Below are 22,504 nucleotides of genomic sequence, written 5' to 3' on the forward strand. Positions count from 1 at the left end.
AAGTCCCTAATGGAGTTGGTCCTAGCGGGATGGGAATGTTTGTGCAAGCTTCTGCTGAGGAGCGATCCTTCCACAGCGTTCAGAGATCGCCCTGGTCCACCTGAGGCACGGAGGGAGCCCCAGTGTTGCTGTGATGAACCCAAATGTGTAGAACATGTTTGCCCGTGACATCAGGCTTAGTTCATCCTTCACTCTGAGTGACATCTGGAAACATTTGTTTTCCAATGATATTTTATTTCAACTATGATCAGACTGTACTCAGATGGTTTTTCTCGGATTGTTTTTCTTAAAACCTGTTTGTTATAGCCAGCCTCTAAAGGTAGAACACATACCCCTCTGCTTGAAACCAAGGAGAAAGACAAGGATTTAGCTGCGAGGGTCAAGAGCTCCTCGTGAAAGCCATCAGACTGCTGCTGAATGTGAGCTTTGGGCAGGGATGCTCTGGGATGCGGGATGCTGTGTCCTGCAGCCCTGGATGTCTGATAGTCCGGATAGGGATATGCTGAAATGCAGCACAGCTCCTCCTCTACCCACACACGTTCTTTCCAGATGAAGGCAACGTGGGGAAAAAATAGCAGACGCCACGACCTCGTCTTGATGTGCACCCAGGATACAGTTTAGGTGTGTACCTGAGGCAAGAAGTAAGTCTTTCTGACCCCTGAATTAGATGTATAATTACTAGCAATTGTGAAGCAGGAGTCCGTGTCTGTGAGGAGAAGGGTTCAGATCCAGCAGGAGCTTGAAAATGGGAGCAACAACCAGTCACAGGAGCAAAATTTTGCCTTCGTAAGAAAAAAAACCCCAGCTCCTGGCTCCCAATTGATCTCCTTGCTTCCACTGAGATCAATGATCACTCTGTCTCCAGGAACAGCAGGTGAACCCAGCAAGGGGCTGCAGGCTCCAATCTGTGTCAGCGAGACGGGCAATTAGCTGAACGTGCTGGCCTACAAAGCACAGCTCCCACGTCGGCCGCCTTTTAGGAACCCTGCGGTAACAGCCACTTTGCCGAGTTTCTGGAAATGCTCCGATGCAGCCTGTTCCCCCCGAAAGCAGCAGAATTCCCATGCTTAGCTTTGCAATCTTACTGCTCTTCTAGGTTAGAATTTATATGGCTGAAATGGTCTAGATTTAAAAAAAAAGAAAAACAACCCCAGGACAACGTGAACCCAGCTCTTGCCCCAAAATCCCTCACGTTGGCTTGAACTGCCACCCCACCTGGGCTATCAACAGCGCTGGGCTTCAACTGTCTCACCACACTGGGAGTTGAAACCATCACGAAAAAAGTACCAAAGACCATACCGGTGAATTTCTCAGGTATTTGCTAAAAGCAGAGAAAAGGTGAGACAGAGTTGCCTAAAAATGGAGATGTGATTGCCGGGTGAGGGCTGTTGACTGGAACACACAAGATGCTGACGGGCTCCTTGGCAGGCATCACACATGCAAACAGCACGTTTTTAAAAAGCATGGAAGGCAGCCACGCTTTAATAGACTTTCTCCCCATCCTTTTTTTAATCTTACTTCAAAGAAGAGGTCACCACAATTCCTTTGCCCCGAGCCTCATTCTTGGAAATATCTAAGTCACTTAGATTAAAAAAAAAAAAAGTAGGAAAATGTAGACTACAAAAAAATGAACTGGATCCCCTACCAAGAGGAATCACTGTTCTTGACCAGATTCCGCCAGCTCTTTCATTATGAGGGTTTTCTCCACATTTGACATGTAAAATCAGTCACTAGGAGAGGGATAGAAGGGAAGGCAGCAATCAAAATAATAAACAATTTGGTTCCTTCTAGAGAATGTGTCCTTTAAGTGACAAGAAAGAGATAATAATGTGTTTTCTTCTGTGTTCATGAAATCAAGTATTTTCACACTAAGTCAGTATTAACATTTTAAAAAAGCTTTAAAACATACAACCAGGTTTTGCAGTTAAGATGGGAAAACATTTTAAATTGGAAATGTGAATTTAATCCCCTCAATTAAATGTAAAATATTTAAATACTTAACCTGATTGCTGCCAACTGCAATTTCCTATAATAAGGAATTACAAGGATAGAGAGTCGTTCTTAAAGGCACATGGTTCACATGAAACCAGCAAAGATTCAGGTCTAGAAACTGCAACCTCCTCTATGTATATAGCTACTTCACTCCTTCACACAAGTTATAATTGGGAAAATTTCAAGTACTGTTATTTATGGGGCATTAAAAAAGTGTATTTTTTTTTCTTCATGTGGTAACTGCGTTATTAACAGCAGGTATGTCGAAACGACACAGGTTTCCAGCCAGTAGAGTCATATGAAGCAGCTGACATCTGAATTAAAGGACATAAGAAAATTCTTCTGGAGAAACTGAAGACCAATTTCACACAACATATGAATTATAAACTTGAATATCTATCTATACCTACATAAATACAGAGATACATAATAGATATCTACATCCTCTCTATACCTACCTGAGTTTATGAGACATTTCTGTTGCCCAAACTTTTTGCATTAATTTTGCTATAATCTTTAGGACAAATCCTGTTCTCAGTTATGGTGATGTAAATTATAACAACTTTGCTGCAACCCAAGCTTGTGAAAAAAACTCCTTTTCCTTTCAGAACTGCTGGTTTTGTGTGTGTGTAAAATATCTCCACTCTGAGGACAAGATGTAGGCACCAACTGGCAACTGAGCTTCATGAAAGTCATGTGAACTCACAAGGCCATTTTCTCATACGTTTGGAGAACGCGGCAGGTTGAAAAATGCTGGTTACTGGCCTACAGCTGAGCTCTATATTCTGAATTCCACTCAAATCCATTTTAGAAAGTAGTCATTGTAAATTAACTTCCTCTCTAACCCTCTACTTTGAACTGCTGTTCACTTCAAAACTAAAACTGTATCTACAGACTGAAGTTTTATTTTTATCTGACTTTTCCCTTAAATGCCGCATATTCTAATTTCCTCCTCCTCCCTCCATGGCTGGCAACAGACCAGCCCTTTCATGAAATTTGGAGCAAAGAAACAGCCCACTGAACCTTTCCCAGACCACATTGTCAGGACTTAAACACTTTGAACAAATCAAAATAATTATTTAAAAGTAGATGAATTCCCATTCGCAATGCAGCCTTCCACTGCTAACGACAGGTCTGATCTCTGCAGCAATAATTCACGGGGAGAAAAGTAGGACAAAAAAGGCTGCGATGGAGAAATTCATCCTGTTTCCGGGCACTTCGCTGGAGCCATCTCTGGCAGCAGCAGTCACGCTTGGCTCCCTGCATAGACAGCCAAAGGAAGACAGGACGAGCCAGAAGGTGATTATCATCTTAACGTTGGCCGAAGAGCTCCTCTTGCCCTCCTCTCCTGCGAGTAGACAGAAACTAGGATGACTGGGATTGTAATTAAGCACATCAGCATGGAGGAAGCAGAGAAGGGAGAAGATCTGTATCTGAGAAATTCCCCGCTTGGACCTTCTGGCCTGGCCTGAGCCAGCATACCATCAGGCACTTGCGAAAGGCGCCTACAGGTCCAGGTTGGATGTGTCTGGGACAAAAGGTTCAAGGGAGGAAACTCTCAGATAAGAATCGCCCCTCTTCTCTGTTTACCCCAAATTTCATCATCTTAATAATGATGTAATAGACACTGTAGAAGAGGCTCTCTCTAGGTCAGAGGAATTTAAGATCAATAGATATGTACAGGGGGAAAAGGAAGACAGAGTAAGCCAAGTGTTGCTGAGTTACTGTGTTCTCAACAGCATTTGTCAGCTATTGCAAAGTAGACTCTCAGTATTTTTTAAAATACAAGCAAAATGCCAAGCTGCCGCCTCTCTTTTTTATCCCTTCCCCCCCCATATTAAAAGTGTACGGTATTCTAATTTCTGATGTGACCAGTGCTCTATATTAAAACCCATTGCAGGGATGCCTTCTCTCGTCTTCTAATGCTCTGGCAATGCCTACACTAATCCAGTTTGCTGAGATGGTTTTGCACAGATTACCTGTTCTGATAGCAGATTCGGAATAAGTCCTAAAAGAGAGTGGACTACTCTCTTGGAGACTGACAAATTACTGGGTCGTGATTTCCATACTAAAGTGATATATCAGAAGCGGATGCTGTTTCAAAGGAGAACTTTTTCAGCATTATGTTCATAGTTTGTTTCTTCAGGGAAGCAGAATATTAGTTTGTGTATGAGCCAAAATAACTCTTTGAAGCAAAAGGAGACAGTAAGTGCCAGAAAGACCTTGTGCAGTTAATTGCAATTTATCTAAAGCCACAATAATCTATTTGCAAATTTCCGAGTAAGATTTTATCCTTCACTTGAATTACCTCATCTGTTTAAGAAGGGTGTACTAGTTGGCTTTTATTCTTCCTAACTAGCAATTATTTTTGTTTTGGAGAAAATAATCTTTGTACGGCTAGGTTGCTGTTGCAGTGGACACACTAGGAACCATTTTCATACTCCGTGACATGACGACAAGGATATGCAAAGCAATCTAATACCAAAAAGTGATTTTTTAGTCACTGTGCACATAGTCTTATGAATAGGCAGAGACTTCCATTGCTACAGGAGGTCCTCGCAGAGCAAGTTTTATCTGACTTCATTTTGATGTCTGTGGTGAACAGATCAGTCCTGGGATGACTTCCTCTTCTAGGAGATAGCCTTTAGCATCTTGGTCTAAACCTCCTGTTTTGGTGTAAGTGGGTTGAAATGGCCCAGGCAATCTGCTGAGACTGGCGGATCACCCAAAGATGATCTTGCTCAGCTCAAAGCTTTTAAAGGCAAGCTGTTTTCCAAAAAGACAGAGTGGGACTTGAGCACTACCTTGCATGCTTAGAGCAGTCGTGTCAGGTCTCTGTCGTTGTGTGGCTAGTCACGTAGGAGGTAGGAATGGAAGTTGGTCAAGTCTGCATTGCTTTTACCCACAGGGTAACGATGTGCAACATCCCTTTATTTAAGGACTATCACTCTTGAGATGCCTGGCTACCAGGATATGCCCCAGCCCAGAAGCAAAGCATCTGTCAAGACCCAACTGGATGGAGCAGAGTATCCCCTAGGAAGCATAGGACTGACGTTTCTAAAATAGGGAGCAACTTCCTTCTGAAGGAGAGACAGCCAGTGGAGGTGGTGGTGAAGAGCATTAGTTTGAGAAGACTTAGAGGTCTTAAATATGAAGGTGAACAGTTTTGGACAAAACCAGTCATCCTGGAAAATGGCTTTATTTGTAGAGATTCTCTTAGATTTGTACAAATCAATAGCTAGAATAACAGTCTGCCATACAGATTTTTTTATGGAAACAACTGCAACATGAATAATTTCGTGAGCTAACCTCTAAGGAGGTTCTAGGAGATAGCCTTTAGCGTCAAAAATACATCAGCGATCTTTGTTCGTTCACTCTGTTTTTTACAGCCGCCCTAAGATTTAAAACTTGTCTTCAATTTAATTGATGATATTAAGATTCAAGATGAATCTTAATACTGATTTCTCCTGTAAAGCATTCTAGAGATCTGCAGCAAAGCACTACACTTCCATTTCTCAATCAACAGCCTCTTATTTGATGCCATTTAAAAACTTGATGGCAACTTCCAGCTTTGAAGCAGTTATTTTAACTGTACCGTTGAGTGGATGCATATACTGCACACTACATGCAGTAAACTTATAAAAAGCAAGTAATTTTAAATCCCTGTATTAATCCAATATCAATTGCCAATACGACACCTTCCCACTTTGCCTACTCCCAAAACATGAGTTAAATTACATGAGTTGAACTACATAAAAAGAGAATATGTTAACCCTGTATGTCCAATTTTAGCCATAATTATACTATGATTGATATGTATTATCTGAACATACTGTAATACTACTTGAAATAAAATTTGGCAGTCCTTTCTGGGATAAATTTAATGCATATGTTCTATTCCACCCTATCAAGCAGAGGGAGAAGTGCAAACATATTTTATTTGAGAGACAACTGAAGGAGAACTAATCAAACCGCAAAAGACATAAAAGTCAAATAACAACAAAAAGATCCTTTGAATTAATTGGTAAGATAAATATTAAGTCTTTGACAAAACCCCTTTCTAAACATATAATGGACAAAAATCAGAGTTACAGGAATCTAAAAATGTCTTTAAGAGCAGAATAAGCCAAGCAGATGCACCAGTAGTTTCTAAAAACAGCTGAGAAAGGAAATTACAGTACAGTTTCCAAAACATCACACATTGCTTAATTTTCTTAAGGAAAACAGACAAATAGCAGATCTCTTCACAGCAAGGGTCAGACTAAAGTCCCAAAGTCTTTTTCTGTTCTAACAAGTATCATTTGCTTTAAACAAGTAATTCCCTGTTCACCGTGATGGTCCATTTCACCTGAGTCTTTGTTTTCTGAACCCGTCTGCTTCAGACTTCTTTTCCAGTGAGATTTAGACGGATGCCCAAAGCTGACCTCTGGGAACAGTTACACGAACATTTGGAAGCGAGTGGCTACTCTAACAGCAACGCTGATAGCCACAAACAGTTGGATGAGGGATGTTTATAATTGAGGCTCATCTTTTTTTTGTTTGCTTGTGAGCAGTTTCTTTTATGTTCTGTTATTGAAGTGCATGTGTCGACTGACTTAAGAGGACAGCCTTGTAAATGAGATCTTTGATCTCAAGAGTTTATTTTATCTTTGCAGCAAGGAAAAGTGAATTGACTTGGCTGGCAGAACTAAGCCCTCTCTTGTCTCTGTTCTACAGCTGCTGCAACCTTCTGGGGTCATCGTAACTTCCACTTCCACAGCTAGATACTCTCTTTTGCCACAGAAATAAGAAAAGGCTTCTCCAACATCTCATCATAACCCTGCAGCACAATACTGAAAGCTTTATGGCTCCTGGTTTATTATATGAACCACGCAGCGTGCTCAGACTGTTTTGCTTCTGCAGAAGGGATGTATTTGACGAACCACTGAGCTGTGAGACAGCAAAGCTCTTTGAGCTACCCTGATGCCTCATCAGAAAGTAAAAGTTAACAGAATATTCACAGACGTTTTCTGGAGTAAAGCAGTCTATAGAGATTCTACCTGGAAGGCTGCAGACTGAAAAGAAGTATCTGCTCTGAGATGTGCACAGGAGTATGTGGTCCATCACTACTCTTCCATTAATGTACAGAGGCGTCAGCATTAGGGACTGTTGTGCTGTCCACTACATGTACACCAAAAAAAAGACACTATGGAGCACAGTACCGATGTACTTCCTGATTCAGATCACCAATATGATCGGGTCATCGTATTCTTACCACCTGCACTTCATTTAGTTTCCCTATTTTCATTACACCCAACATTAACTGCCACAGAAATAATGTTCACTCAAAATCGCTTTACATGTGTGTCCCCTCCCCTTTAGTTTGATGTAATTCTACTACATATTTTTCCTTCTATACAAGAAATAACAAACACATGAGAACTCTGCCATTTCATAGTAGGTAGGTATCTGTAAAAACTAGTAATTTTTAATGGCCTCAAAGTAATTGCATGTAGAATGGCCAGGCTTAATCAAGACCTATAGCATTCACTGTAAAGGCAGAAAAGCTTTCCATTAATATGTTTCAGAAAATAAAGTTTAAAATGGTATTTTTTAGGAATTCTATTGAATGCTTAAATACGTTTATACGTGGAGAGAAAAAAAATAAAATTCTGCACAATTTTCTTGCTAGGGACTGCACCCACAGAGGTCAAATAGTGCTTTGGATTTTACTGCGTTTTAGATCATTCAGCCATCCCGGCAGCACACGCAGGACAATTAAAAGTCTTACTTACTAGCACCATATAGTGCAAAGAGAAACATCACCTACCTGTACATAGAACTTAAAATTTGTGCTCCGAAAGTAAACAGTGAGATGCCATGCCTAGAAGATCAAGTTTACTTCTTACACTCCTGGCATCTGAAAATGATGAAACTCTGAACTGACAAAAATCTCAGTTTCATTCCATGGGCAGTAATGTTTCCAACTTAACTGACTGTCAACACAACAGGAACAACGTAGCGACTTTTCTCCCCTTGCAGTAAGCATGAATACTTACGTTTCTCCTTTTGGACGGCTGTGATTCAGACAGAAGGAAGGCTGAGAAAGCGTCTATGGGAACAGATCCCTTTTGCAGAATGAAGCCCAACTCATTTCTGTGAAAGACGTTGAAAAGAAAGAGGTAGCTCTCTAGGAGACTCAAAGGACATAAATATCTAACTGGTAAAGAGAGGACGTAGTCTCAATGGAGGGTACAGGGAGATCAATAATTTTCCTCAGTTTAAGGACTTTGGCATATTTATGGGAAGAAATAGGGCGTAATGTACCTCTTTCTAACTTTACAAGCTCGCTACAGAATGCCAAGCTTAACGCTGATGAAGAGCTGCAGCGCAGCAGATGGGCTGAATGAACTCAACTTGGCTTATTAAACCTTCTTCTTCCTACAGCACTAAACAGGAGCCTACCTTTGGAATTTAAGGAGGATTTTGTGCCTCTTTGTTGCTGTAACAGACACTCTCTGGCTTCGAAAGGAAATCTGGTTAATCTGGAATTGCCCTGTCATCGGTAGAAGAGTTGCAGTTACTTAAGAAGGGAATGACTTACCCCTATGAGCTGCACTTCTGGTTCCTCCCCATACTCACTAGGCTGAGCAGAGAAAACCCAAAGCAAGATAAATGATCATGTCATAACGAGGGGGTGGTGGTGGGGAGGAGAGGAGAGCGGTTTCTCACACACAAGTTTTATGCTATTGTTCAGAACAACCCACTCGTCTTGCCCAGGAGGCTGTTCCAGTGCTTTTGTGAACCTAACAGGTTCTCCAGCTAAAAATGCAATAAACTGGGTGTTATTTTGAGATACTGTAATTACCGCAGTGAATATGCTCTTTGCCTTTTTCCTTTATTTGCTCTGGGGTCAAACCCTCTCATCTGTGACCACGCAAGTGTACATTTGCCAGCTGCAGTATTATAGGATCAGAGTTTGGACCATACTTTACAGAAAACATCAGAAACTGGATCTGTAACCACCTCCTCGACCGGCCTGCCGGACACGGCATTGTCTGGTTCCACTTCTGACGTTGTCACCGGGGAGTTGTCTGTAGGGACCAGCTCCCGATCAGCCTTCTGTCAGGTTACTCTGGATGCAATTATTCTTTGATTTACTTTTGAACATGTGGGCTTCGCTCCCCTTTTTTCTACATTTAAAATTAGACTTTTCCAGAGCCTGTATTTACAACATTTCCAGAGGAAATAAGAAGTGTCTTGTTACGTTTGATTTATTAGAAAGTTCCATAAGGAAGCTATCACACAGCGCAGAGTACATCTCTCGCAAGGAAACCGTAGAGAACTACAAGGGAAACTCGGAATCTCCCGTGAACCAAAGTAACTCTAAACAAACTACTTAATAAAGGAGTGCAGCCCTACTAACATGTCCACTAATGGCAGTGACAAAGCTCCCATTTACAGCACTCCACTGGCACGGGATCACACCTCGGCCTTTCACTATTAGTTCTGGAGTTGACAACCCTTCTTAATTCTGATGTTAATGACATCAGCTGTGAAATACTTCTCAGTTCTGTTTAAACAATTTACACACATATTCATAACACAAAGCAAAGAATTCTATTCAGGTTCTCATTTTTATATATCGAATATACAGAAAGGACAGCCAGGGACGTTTCCCATTTTGATATCAATATTGATTATATTTTAATAGTTTTTCAATTTTTTAAAATTAACTGTATTCCTTCATCAGTGGTCAAATGTTTGAATGACAATATATAGAACCATCCAGTATTTGTTGACAGTGACAGATACATATATATTCTGTGCAGTAATCACTTAGTGTAGGATGTTAAACATATCTTACGCAAGCAATTCACATTTTTATATGAACTAAGACTCTTTGAAATCTTTAATTTTCCAAAGATTTTGTACCATCTTCATGTTATTTGCGGGCTAATAGTAACATACGTAAATCTTACTAATTTATAACAGTTCAAGTGTTTTTTTTTCTTATCCCAGTGGGAAGAAATTCACCTTTGCTGTCTGGATACCATTAGGCTTCAACTCACTTTTTATGGATGATCTCAAGCAAGGGAGAGGTTTGAGGCCCAGCCCTTGCTAAAGAGAGGGCAGTCAGGAGACACATTCCCAGTCCCCTTGCTCATTACTAGTACTCTCCCTAGGTGTAAATTTTTACCCTTTACGGAACACGATTAAGGACGAAGGCCAAATGTTTAACCTGCTGTCCACATTTCCCATTATGAATGCAACCTCCTCCCTACGCTCCTTTGCCTCTCCTTTTCTTTTGAAAGGATGCTTGTGAGTGTAACAGAGCGCAATTTTGACAAGATGTAATTATTTTAGATAAATTATCTAACTTTAAGCAAAAAAATGAATGCAAAGAATTGTATGCCAAGTCAGCTAAGAAGGAAAGAACAAGTATTGTGAGTTTGTTTGGTCTTCAACAGTGTTTTGCAGTTCTGCTTCTAGAACAACCAGCTGAGCTGCAGAAACATTTCAGACTTGAAATGGACAACTTGAATGGAAACATGCTATTTGCAGAATGGTTAATTTTTTTAGTGATTAAATACAAAACAATTGTAAAAATTAAATTTAGTGCTTCGGGTATGTGTTAACTAGAAAGCTCAGCACACAAAACCATTCTAAACAACTTGGTCAAATTAATTCTTCCTTTTAAAAGGTCTCAGTACTTCCCAGCTCACAGCCATACTATCCTCAGAGCAGTGTCACAGATGCCACCTAAACCACCACAAGTCCCCAACGTAGCACACAGAGTACATCAGATGAAAGTGTGATATATTTGATTAGAAGGACCTCGATTTTTAAATGACACTGAAAAGGTTTCCAAATTGAATTTCCACATTCAGGCTCCCAGGAAGTCTTAATGGTCACAGCTATAGTAAACAATACAGGTGAAGGTAAGCAATTACTCTCACACATAAAAAATAAGTCATTGTTAATTAGCATTTTTTTTTATTGGAGTGCAGCACAGATACTTTCCCTGAAACAATAACTTCAAAACATTTATGAACATAGCTTTCAAAAATATTAAATACATACATGTAAAAAAATCCCAAACATGAATATTTAACAACCTAAGATGTATTCACAATGTGATTTCTCCATCATCTACAGTATTTATCTCAAATACTGTAAGAGGATGCAAGTTTGAAAATATTTTTTTAAGCTATCACAAAGCATAGAAAATTTATTAAAATATCCACTAACATTTGGCACAATATAAATATTCTACCCCAAGAGAGAAAACAAGTGTAGTCTTTTGTGTCACACAGATCCTTATTCATCACAAATCGTGATGTTACATCAGAGAGCGCGTTGCTCATGCTACAGCAGCTCTGGTTTTAGTCGGGCAAAACATACTCAAAGTTTGTGAGCAGGGGACACAGTGGTCTGTGAGAATGCATGTTTAGGTACTTAGCCATTTAATTTAGCTGGATAAGAAACAATGTAATGTTTTCCTGTTGTTAAACATTGCCATCTGTATCTCTGGCACACAAATTAAAAAAAGAAGGGTGTGACCATTAAAAGTACGTGTCCTGAGATTTCCTCCTTCAGGGGGCAAAGAGGTTAAAATGGAAAAGCTGATCTGTGTATAAATCAGGAACACATGTGGTACTGAGAACAAACAGCAGCCAACAGGCAGGCGGGGAGGACTTCTCCAGGCACAAAATGAGATGGACAAAAATACCATCTACTGGAAAGGGAGCGGAGCAACTGATTTTCACTCTGAAATTGGTAAGTTTAACCAATTCTATTAAGTCTTCATAATTATTTAAGTACTCATAATTAACTGAGTTTTAAAACTTGGTTTAGCTGAAAAGCTGTCTGTCCAGTAGTGCGAAGCAGCATTGCTTTAGCATTAATACTGGTTTCTATCTGTAGAAAATCAGAGGTGATCTTAAAGAAACACATGTAACAGGATCTATGTGTTTAGCATCTGAGTGAAATAACAAAACAGTGCAGATGTGCATAGACTTCATTTTAAAGTTATGAAATGTTTGTGTCTGCAGCCTACCTACTGGAAGTAGACACCAACAGCCAGTCTCCTACTCAGGCTGAAACAGCTTTGCTTGATTTCTTTGGAGTTAAACAGAATATTTAACATAGGAAGTTACAGTTCACTTAAAGCTACGAAATGTAACACAGTTGTGAATAATAATCTTTTTGATCCAATGCATCTGATATACCAGTGGCAGGCCCCCACACTTAAGTCGATTAAAATAAGTCTTTATCTTCACCTTAAGACTTGTTCCTTGACACAAACAGAAGAAATAAAATAAAATAATAAAACCCCCAACATTACGGATCACAAAGCACTGAATTTTCAAGTGTAAAGTCATACCAAAATCTTGATAAATTATCATTGATGTCGTAGGTGAGCAGTCGGTCAGGAACGTCATTATGGGTGCCCTGTACTGCTAACACATGTGGTGCCAGGGCAAAGGGTACATCACTCAGAAGATCTGACATGAAAGGGCTGCTTTCCAAATTTTGACTCCTTTCGTTTCCCACCTCTGCACTTGATACAGTTAACTGTGATCGGTGCCCTGTATTTATCTAAAGAGAACAGAAGAACAGAAATTTAGACACTACAAATCAGGCAGTTGAGCCTTTGTACTTAGAACCATCATGACCTATTAATAAAGGAAAATAAAAATTAAAAAAAAAAATAAAATCAGTTGCACATTTTGGTTCAGGTAGATCTAAAATAGCAATTCTTAATACATGTTGATATAATTCTTTGGGTCAGGTTAACCTGAATTAAGACTAAAGGAACAATAGATTTTTTTTTTTTTGAATGATTAGTGGGATTTCTCCACCTAATGTTACTCTGTATTTTATGAAACCCATAAGGCTAGTGGCACTTTTTGTCATTATGTCCAGTCTTGTTTAGGGGAAATTGCTTCATATAATTCCTTTCATAAACTGATGAAGCTCCATCTTTTGTTCCCCCTGTGCCTTTTCAGAAGCAGTCCAACGAAGGCATGGCTTTGATGATTAAAAAACACTCCTATCCCAGTTATTTCATAGTATTACTGATGTTGCTTTCCAATTTGAAATGGAATTGCATGACTGGCTGGTGAGATCTATTGTATGGCAATATATGCACTGACAAATATGTGCTTTATAGGAAAAACACTGTTAATGAAACTTCAAAAAAAACCCCTGAACCAAAACCAACAATGAAATAAAAAAACCCAAAACCTGTCATACAGAAAAGTCAATATAATCTACAGAAAATGCCAGCAGATAGGATGGTGGACCAAATAGACTTGCAAGTTTTGATACTGGCCTATACTGGCCAATATGACCTCATTAAGTGTCTATCCTACAACTTCTACTGTTTTAAAAACAACTAAAAGACTATTTACTCTGCCTCTAGAAATCAAATCTGATTTGTGTTACTATTTATAGTGATAAAATGCTATGCAAACTGGTAGCTCTCACATCATCTCTAGAAGTAAGATGTTTGTTAGATGGATTTCTCTTTTGTATAAACACACATACAGAAATATTCAGTAATTTGTTCAAAAGTGCTTAAGAAGTCACGTCAGAGCCAAGAACGTGAGACATGAATTTCTGATTGCAGTCCTGACTTCTTCCTTTCAACCTTCATACTCAGCACACAGCCAGAAAAGTCCAAAGCTTACGCTGTTATTAGGGAAGGGAGAGCACTGAAAGCTTTAAACGCTGATTTGGTGTTCAACCGATCGTAAGAGTTAAATGGATCTAGCTGTATGGAGGATTGCTTTCATCTTAAATTATTCCATGATTTTTATGGGAGTCGTGCTGCTCAAGATCTGACTTGCGCTGGCGTTGAATGTTACATATCGTGGTTGTCACAGAGAACCTGGCGTTGTGGCTGCGTTACAGAAGGACAGTTTGGGTGGCGGTGGGGTTGTTTTCTAGCCTGGGAGTATGTAACAGCTCAGCATTTAGCCAGATAAAAGACGCTCCATCTCCTTGTCAAAGCAAGGACTGGATTTGATTTGAACACAACCTGAGCACTAGTCATTCCTTACACAGCCCAACATTTCATCCAGTAGGACAGATAAACAAACATTAAACCTTCTATTAAACTATCAACAATGAAATAGATAATCTTGCCAATCTATGTCAGTTCAGAGTCAGTACTTGTCTTTGGTGATGGAGGAAGCTCGCTCCTCCATTAGCTGCCGGGACAGAAGGGGTTAGTGGTGCGGGACACTCTGAAATGGACCCTCTTTCGGAAACTGTTGTTTACACTCATGATGATTAGAAGCCTAAAGCTTAAGATCAGCTTCCTGAGATCCATTACTATTATGTCACAGGATAATAATGTAAAATTTCCTAAGCTTAAGAAGTTTTAGTAAAAGGAATGACTGCTAGATAGAACTACTAAACTTACTGGTTATGATCCAATACAAAAGAGGAGCAAATGAGCTCCAAAGGAGGCAAGTGAGGAAAGCACCTTCCTACTGAGCTGCTGGGATTCTCTTGCTAAGAACACTGCCAAGCACACAGAACATTTATTTATGTTAATGATATTTATCTGAACACCCACCCACCCCCAATACTTCAAATAAGTACTTAAATTGGTAGCTGCTGTAAACTTAAAAACTTCCATTAATTTCTACTTTGCACAAATTTGTTACGTTCCCTCTTGAAAGAAATAACCTGTGGAGCATTTACTGAGGTGCTGGTATTCGCTTGTATTCCATCAGTCCCATATTCTGAAGGGGAGCGTGGAGCCAGAAAGCCCCAAATGAAAAACAGGAAAAGGTTACATCTAGGAATCAATTAAACAAGATCTTCAAAGACCCTTCTGCCTTCCCCCACACTCCCACATTCCAGGGAAAAATGATCCCTCGCTCGCTGTCCTATTCCCATAGCTCAGATGATAATCAGAAATCCCTAGAATCTAATGTTTATTTTGTTTGGCAAATTATACTTTTATGAACACCTGTTTATATCTTAATTGTCCCACAAGCTGGATGAACTCAATTTACAATGCAAATTCAACTATCACGTAGCAAAACTAACTTCAAAGAGGGGAAAAAAAATCGGAGACCACAAAGAGTCTTGGATCTTCTTTTTTTCCTCCAGAAAAAACCTAACGTTTCTTAGAAGAGTGCCAAATGGGCAGCCCCAGAAATGAAAACCCTTTCTGCACACAGCAGATACTATGTATTGACAACAACAGAGCAAGAACCAGCTTTCTTCACTCTCAAGTCCCGCTCCACGTTTCAAAGCAATACTGCAGTAAGGAAGGATGAATTACATTGGAATTATTTTACTGTTAAACATCATTTTACCATACTCAATCTCTGCATGCTGTCAGGGAGGTTCTTAATAGTCTATAGATGTTGATACTATTTGAATAGTCAAAACAGTATCATAAATAAAGCCCGAAAGAGCTGGGAGCAACATAGTACAGATAAGTCAGGAACAAAGGAAAGTGTCAAGTCAGTATAACAAATGCCATATTCTGATCTCAGATCCAATCTTTGGGTCCCAATCTATCCAACCCCTCATGAGGAAGTCTTGGGTCCAATATGACAAGATCAGTTTACATCAGAAATGAGAAAAGCATTTGAGATTTCCTGTTGGGAGTTTCACACGTAAACCACTACTGTCTCTCCCCTGAAAATGGCTATTTCTCACTATCTTAAAATGTTCGCATTCACTTTTTCATTTATAGCAAGTCTCATTTTATGTTACTATTATTGGACTGACATCCCAACAAATTATGCAATGGGAAAAATACAAAACCTGGGGAGGACGATTCTTTAATGCGGTATGCAAACCCCAAACATGGTAGAAAAATGCTAGTCACAGTTAACCTGGAAAGTTAACTGACGATAGGCTGCTGGAAAACTCTGTCACATTTGCACTTTAAATCCTTGAATACTGTGGAGTCCATCCTTTTATCAGGTCAGTGTGTCTCGTGTTATGGCATATATTATATTATCTATAGAACATATTATCTACTAGGCATCTACAGACAAAGAAAAAGGTTCCTGTCCTCAACAATATAGGTTGCAAGAAGTAATTTTTCAGTTCTGCCTAGGGCAGTCATTATAGGCAATCACTGCCCTTTGCTATGCAGAATTGTTTCTGAGCGCTCCTGCAGTGATACTTAGATAATGGCCTCATGTGCAAAGATCTTAGCAAGCTAGACGTATTTTTGTGCTTCCAAATCATAAAGACATCCTTTAAATCGGCTAAGACGTATTTCACTCGTACGCTGAAGAATCCACATCAGTGAAAAGACCTTGATGAAGGCAACCTGACCAGCAGGCTTTTAGAGCTACTGCGGTAATGTAATGAAGAACTGGACACCAGACCGTCAATCACCCATCGATGCTGAGGTGGCCCAAGCTGGTTACACCAGCGCAAAGCTATGTGATGCAATCAAAGTCAAGGTTATGAAATGGCATATGTTTTCACGTATGCATTCTTCAAGCATATATAGAACTGCAAGTCCTAGAGAATTTGATATCCCACATTAGTCACACCGGTTTCTGCTTAAATGCCTAACTTATTTATCCAGAATGCAATCTATTCAGAGCATATTCTCTGGACATTAGCTAAACAAAGCACTGCCAAATGCTATGACACACAATCCTGCTATGAGAAATACTAATTGAATGCACTTAGAAGATCACCAAACAATTTACATTTCACCAAACGCCAGGGAGTCAAAAAATCAGTTAAAATTACCGAAGGTATGGTAATCAAATTTAATTCAAATAGGCAAGGTGTTTTCTTCATTCTTGGTTTGCAATCCAAATGAACAGGGATAAAAGAAACAGTACGCAAATATATATGCTAGCTGGTCACCAGGTACTAATTACACTCTGACAACAAGGCTGTTATACGTTATTTCAAAATTAACAAAGTATAAAATTATCCTCTAAAGTAAATTCTTCCATTTAAAAAAAAAAAAAAATGTTTCTCAGCTGCCTTTAAAACCATCTATTTTGCTGCATCTCTGTGCTAACCATAAAGTCTGCCAAGAGCCTCGTAAGGAAGAAAAAATGCATAGTTTATAATGTACTGAGAAGCTGGATTTACAGTGCTCTGAAGAAGAATCAAAGATCAGTGCTAGCATTACTATCATCCAAATTGTTGAACATGGTTTTCTAGCAAGAAGTGATTAATTTTAAGAAATTTGTACTTTCTGTAAAAAATAAAGGTTTTTTTTTTTTCCAGAAGCGGACCCATTTTCCTTAAAAAGACAGCCTTGAGAAACACACAGTATGTTCACTCTTCCAGAATATTTGCTAAATATCCAGCAATATCATAATTATAGCAGAGACCTACAACACTACTGGTGATTTAGAAATATCATTTTTTATTTCAGGCAATTTTATGGTATTACAGCAAATAGCATATCATAATGTACCTCAGAATTTATGTAGCATTATGCAGTTATTTCTCACATATCTGGAAATTGAAATTATCTTGGGGGATTGTTCTTCCAATTGTGTTTCAGTTGATGCTTTCTTTTTAAGGTATTCACTGGGACTTTTTAGAAAATTTGTAGGAATTCCAGAGTGAGCATCTCCATTGATGACAACAATTCACATTTCAAGTAAGAACAGTAATGGCAAAGAGGAACAGAGGGGAAGAGAAGAATTACTCGCAAGGCACTCTGAATGTTTAGCACTTTTGTATTCAAAAATTTAAGCTAGAAGAAAAGGATTAGTAAAACCTTGCTGGAGGGGGAGAAAGCGCACATGACATGGCAGTTTTTAAATGTCACAAAAACCCCAACTCAAAACATCAGCACAAAACAGTCCCACATCCAACACACCAATCAGTACATAAGCTATATCCTTACAGAACTGTGAGAAAGGAAGAAACCCACCCGGACAAGCACAATACAGATGTCCCTGAGATGGTTCAGAAAACCTCATGTGAACCACGAGAGCTGCTATTCTTTTGAGGCTCACTCAAAAGTTTAGTCCGCATTCCCTCCAGGGACTCAAGAAAAAAGTTACTTCTAACTGGGAGAACAAAAGTAGATGGAAGAAAAAGTGCTGGAGACCTTGCAGTGGCTCACTGCCGTATCCAAATGGCTTCTGGTCACTTTATTTCTTTCTTAACAGAAATGCAGTGAATGGGATTGTAATATTAGCCTAAGATTGGTGTTGTCAGTGGTTGCAACAGGGCAGACTTCCACGCTGAAAGCTTCGGGCTAAGATCAAGTCCTTGGAGAGGCTTTTAGAAGCAACAATGGCTGTCAATGGAAATCAGCTTTCCCATTTGCTTTGGGCTCTTGTTTCCCAGCTTCTTAGGGCTCTCATTCTGTAACACAGCAGTGATTTGTCTTTCTTAAAGAGCTCCTGCTACCTGTAGAAATTTTGTGTGATTAGTAGGCAGCATGGTTTTTCTCCATTTATCACTATTGCTGTTCAGAGTAAAATGGAACCAGATTTTAAAATAAGCATTTAAGTATATTTTTACTGATTTGTGACATACATTTTAGTTCTTTTTCATTTTCCACTTTAAAGCATGCTTTTCAGCCATTCCTTAGACTAGAATCGAATCGAGGTCAGGTTAATGTTGCTGAAATCTTAAATAAAAAAAAAATGTAAAGAAACAGTGAAAAATACCTGTGACATTCTATAGTTCCTCATTATTGTAGCAAAGCTCCCCACAGAGTACCCTGGCCTGCAAAGAACAGTAGGGGAATCTTTGCTAAACCACGCTTTCAGCATCAATAACGATGTATATTTGTACATCCTTATTGACTGTGTATAATGATATTTTTATTCCTAATTCCTACTTTTATTCCTTTATTCCTAATTCCTATTATTTAATTATTTCATTCAATAATTGTTTAAAGACAGAGAACCATAACATCTCAAACGTGGGCATCTATAATGAGAAGCGGTAAAACTGTGAACAAACAGGGATAAGATGCAACATGACGAAAGACTGCAGAACTAAGAGAAAGCAGAAATAAGAAGGAAGCAGAAAAGGATTCTAAATCTTTACTACAAATGCTAAATCTTAATTTCCCACCATAACAAAAATAACTATTTTCTTATCTTTTTTTTTCTTTCCCAACCAATTTTAGCACTTTTGAATGTGATAACTGAAGAGCTCTATCAGCACTGCTGCCTCCTCAGTAGCAGGGTTCCTGTTCTTGCTGCCTCCCCTCCGCCTCTCCGGAGGGAGGCCCCTGAGCTTAGGGCACTGTCCAAAGAGGTGAATTTTGGACAACATTCTCCTCTGCAACATGAATATTGTGATGAGAATTATCTTAGAGAGAGATGTGAGTTCAGTAAGGAACGGTTTATCTAGTTCCTCTGTTCCTTCAAAGTACTTTGCAAGCTCTTCATAGCAAAGATCTCATACATTATATCAAGCAACATGAACAATATGCAGCACGTTGTGCTTCTGCCAGTGCCAGGAAATGTTACTAACTATGCCAGTTGTGGGGTTTTTTTTTCTTTTTTCTGTAGCATATATGTTGAAAGATTAAAAAAGTTCATGAAAGTTACTACAGTAAGTAAACTGCACGCCAAAAGAACTGAAATTGAAAATGCAGGCAGCTCTACACACTCAGCAATGCATTCCACAGCCACAAATCAGAACTGAAGGGCAAGTCAATATATTGCAAAATGAGCAGAGAAGTCTGATAAATGCTGATAATGGATTTGTTCTGTAACTTCAGTGTCATCCAAAAGCACAAAGTACTCGCATTTACTTTGCTGCTACCTTCATTCATGATGTAATACAAAATTCAGATAGTAACTGTTAAAATTCAGTTATCTATTGAAGCAACTTTGAACCATGAATAAGTTCTTTGTATGTGGGGCAATAATTTTTAAATAACTGGGATGGAAATGTTACGCAACGCCCTAGAAAACACTCTTTTTAACAAAGCTGGAATCAGGAGGAAAGGCTACATTTTAACTTTTCAATATAGCCACAGAATGCACTAAGAAATTAATTTTCTATAAAACTTTAATTGCATATTGAAATAAACAATATTTAAATAATCCGTTTTCATTTAGCAGCTACATTTGGTCGAGGTAGTTAGTGACAACAATATTTGAGTTTCTCTCTACTGCTCCGAGGAAAAAAATATCCTGAAGGCTTTTTGGGAAGCCGATGTCCTGAATAGGAGGAGCTCAGACAAACTGGGTCTCTGCCTCCATCTCTCTAACTGTTGTTCCCAACCGCTCCTATTGCAGAAGCTCCAACACGGTAACCTGCTATGGCACAAAAAAGATGACACTTGCTCTGAGATGGTGGATGTCCATGGAGCAGAACCTCTAAAAAACCGGGATAATACTGCATGCTTTCATTATTCTATTAAGTGTATGAAAATCTAAGGACTTGAATGGGAAAGGAAGCTATCTGCTTAAAAAAAGAACTTAGATAATTAAACATGAAAGAATAGTAAGAAAATATTTAGCAAACATGGTTTCACAAAAAAAGTCAATAAATTTTTCAGCAAATTGGAACAACTGGGAAAAGCTGCATAAATCAGAAGTTACTGTTTTGAGAAGAAAAGGAAATCTCTCCTTGAGTAATTAAGGTAGTCAGCAACATCCGTGAAATGTCTCCCTAGAATGTTAATATCAGTGAAAAGAAAAAGAAAGAGGGATAACAATTTCCATCTACAATAAGAGGAAAGGAAAAGGAAATGATCTTGGATTTGGTTTTCAGCAGAGTGCTAATTAAGTACTGCAAACAGAATAGAATCGCTAGTCTGAACCCAGGTGAAGCATCCTCCAGTGATACCTGTGAACAACGTCCTCAGTGGTGCTTTCAGAAGTTTTGTTAGGTAACTAAACCCCTGGATCTTCCTAATGGTCTCACTCCTCAGTCTTGAAGAACATGAAGGGATTCTCAGGGAGACGTGTGAATAAAAATTGCTATACTAAGTGCTTTATTCTGAAGTTTTTATCGTGCTGCTTAAAATCCAAGCACGTGGCAAGACTCGCAATATGTCCTATTTACAAATTTAAAATATTCTAATGCCGAAGAAGTGAATTAGGCAAGCATCTCCGAACCCAACTTCCCACATGCTCTCTCCATAGAGATTCAAGTCAACAAGAGAAAGCACGGATGGATATTTGACTTTTAAGTTCCTCTGTACACAGGGTGTAGCTGGAGCGCTGGTCAACAGCCCCTTCCGCAAACAGCTTGCCAGGAGCCAGAGAGTAAAGCTTCAATCTCCAAGCAGTAACAAGACTGAGTTGTCCTCAGCACCTACTGCTCAGGCTTTTGAGATGCAGGAATAAAAGCATGATGACTCTTAAAGCATAAAAGCACCAAATAATTAAATAAATAAAAGGAAACAAATATCGGTCATCTCGTTCAATCAAGGTGGCCTCTTGCAGCCTCCTGGTTCTCTATGGAAGGAAGATAATTGGACCATAATGAAAAGGAAGAAAAGTACTTTATTGGCTTTTAAAATAGATTTGTTTTTGTCAAGCAGGTCTACTAATTGCATTACAACACTAGAAAAATATTCTTAAAAGTTGTAATACTGTGGAAGGAAAGAAAATAAATTTGCAAACAAATAATTGCCATTTTATCTTGTATTTTTAAAAAGTGCTTTGGAACAAAATTTGACTATGTGCTATCCAGTGCAGAGTCTTTCACAAGTCTGATAGGACTGAGAAGTAGTGAAATTTTGGGGATTTTTTTAAGGCAGAAGTTACAGCAGTAGCACATTATGGCGAAAGGCTCAAACTACACTGATGCAAAGCACAGAAAAACATGTTCCTGTCTTATCAATATTAGCACTTTGGACTGAAATGAGACAGTTTTCATGTCCTATTTCCTTTCGATTAAAATGGACTGCCCACTGCTGTCTGCATTTGGGGGGGGGTCCACTGAAAGTGGCAGTGAAACTAACCTAAAGACATTGTTATTTTCCTTACTTGGTGTTTAGAGTAATTATTAATAAGCTGCTCTATACTAGTCTTTCAGCCACCATTTTCCGCTAATGCATCATGTTGTAAATATCACACTGTATTAGCACTCAGTCTCATCAAGTGATGTATGATCTACATTTCATTTTAGATCAATTTGAATATTTGGAAAGCCCAGAAGGGTTGCTCCCAGAAGCAGGATGACTGACCAATCAATTTGTTGACAGCGGCAAAGTGAACCAGCATTACTGGCTTTTAGTCCAACCTCAGGGGTTTCGTCAAGAGATACAGGATAATCAGTAGTTTTATCTGGGGATTAAGCTAGTCAGAAGATCCCAAAATTAGAGAAAAGCTAAAAATGTGATGGGAACATCTGGGCACCCAATTTGAGCATCTCCTGCCACAAATAACCATCCAATGTAACTGAGTAAGCATGCATTTAAGTCAAGCGTACAGTGAGTCTCTGCCCAAACTAAATAGGGAGATATTCAAAATGGGCTTCTGGATATATGTGCCTTGGTCACTATTTGGAGAATGTGTTCCTCTACTAAACCCTCGCTCTCAAAATGAATTGCCTATCAGGCCAATTTTACTATTTTATGAAC

At 39.0% G+C, this 22,504-nt stretch overlaps 1 protein-coding gene across 1 annotated transcript in view; it reads right to left on the reverse strand.

The window, feature by feature from the left end:
• The window catches only part of LOC104295588, a 104,091-nt gene that overhangs the window by 21,052 nt on the left and 60,535 nt on the right, over window positions 1-22,504 (reverse strand). Inside the window, exon 3 of the mRNA XM_009895358.1 lies at window positions 12,320-12,573. Coding sequence (XP_009893660.1) covers window positions 12,320-12,573 — 254 coding nt within the window. The remainder of the gene's footprint in view (window positions 1-12,319; window positions 12,574-22,504) is intronic.

The sequence above is a fragment of the Charadrius vociferus genome, unplaced genomic scaffold, assembly GCF_000708025.1.
Source record: "Charadrius vociferus isolate BGI_N301 unplaced genomic scaffold, ASM70802v2 scaffold31, whole genome shotgun sequence".
Classification (NCBI taxonomy): Eukaryota; Metazoa; Chordata; class Aves; order Charadriiformes; family Charadriidae; genus Charadrius; species Charadrius vociferus.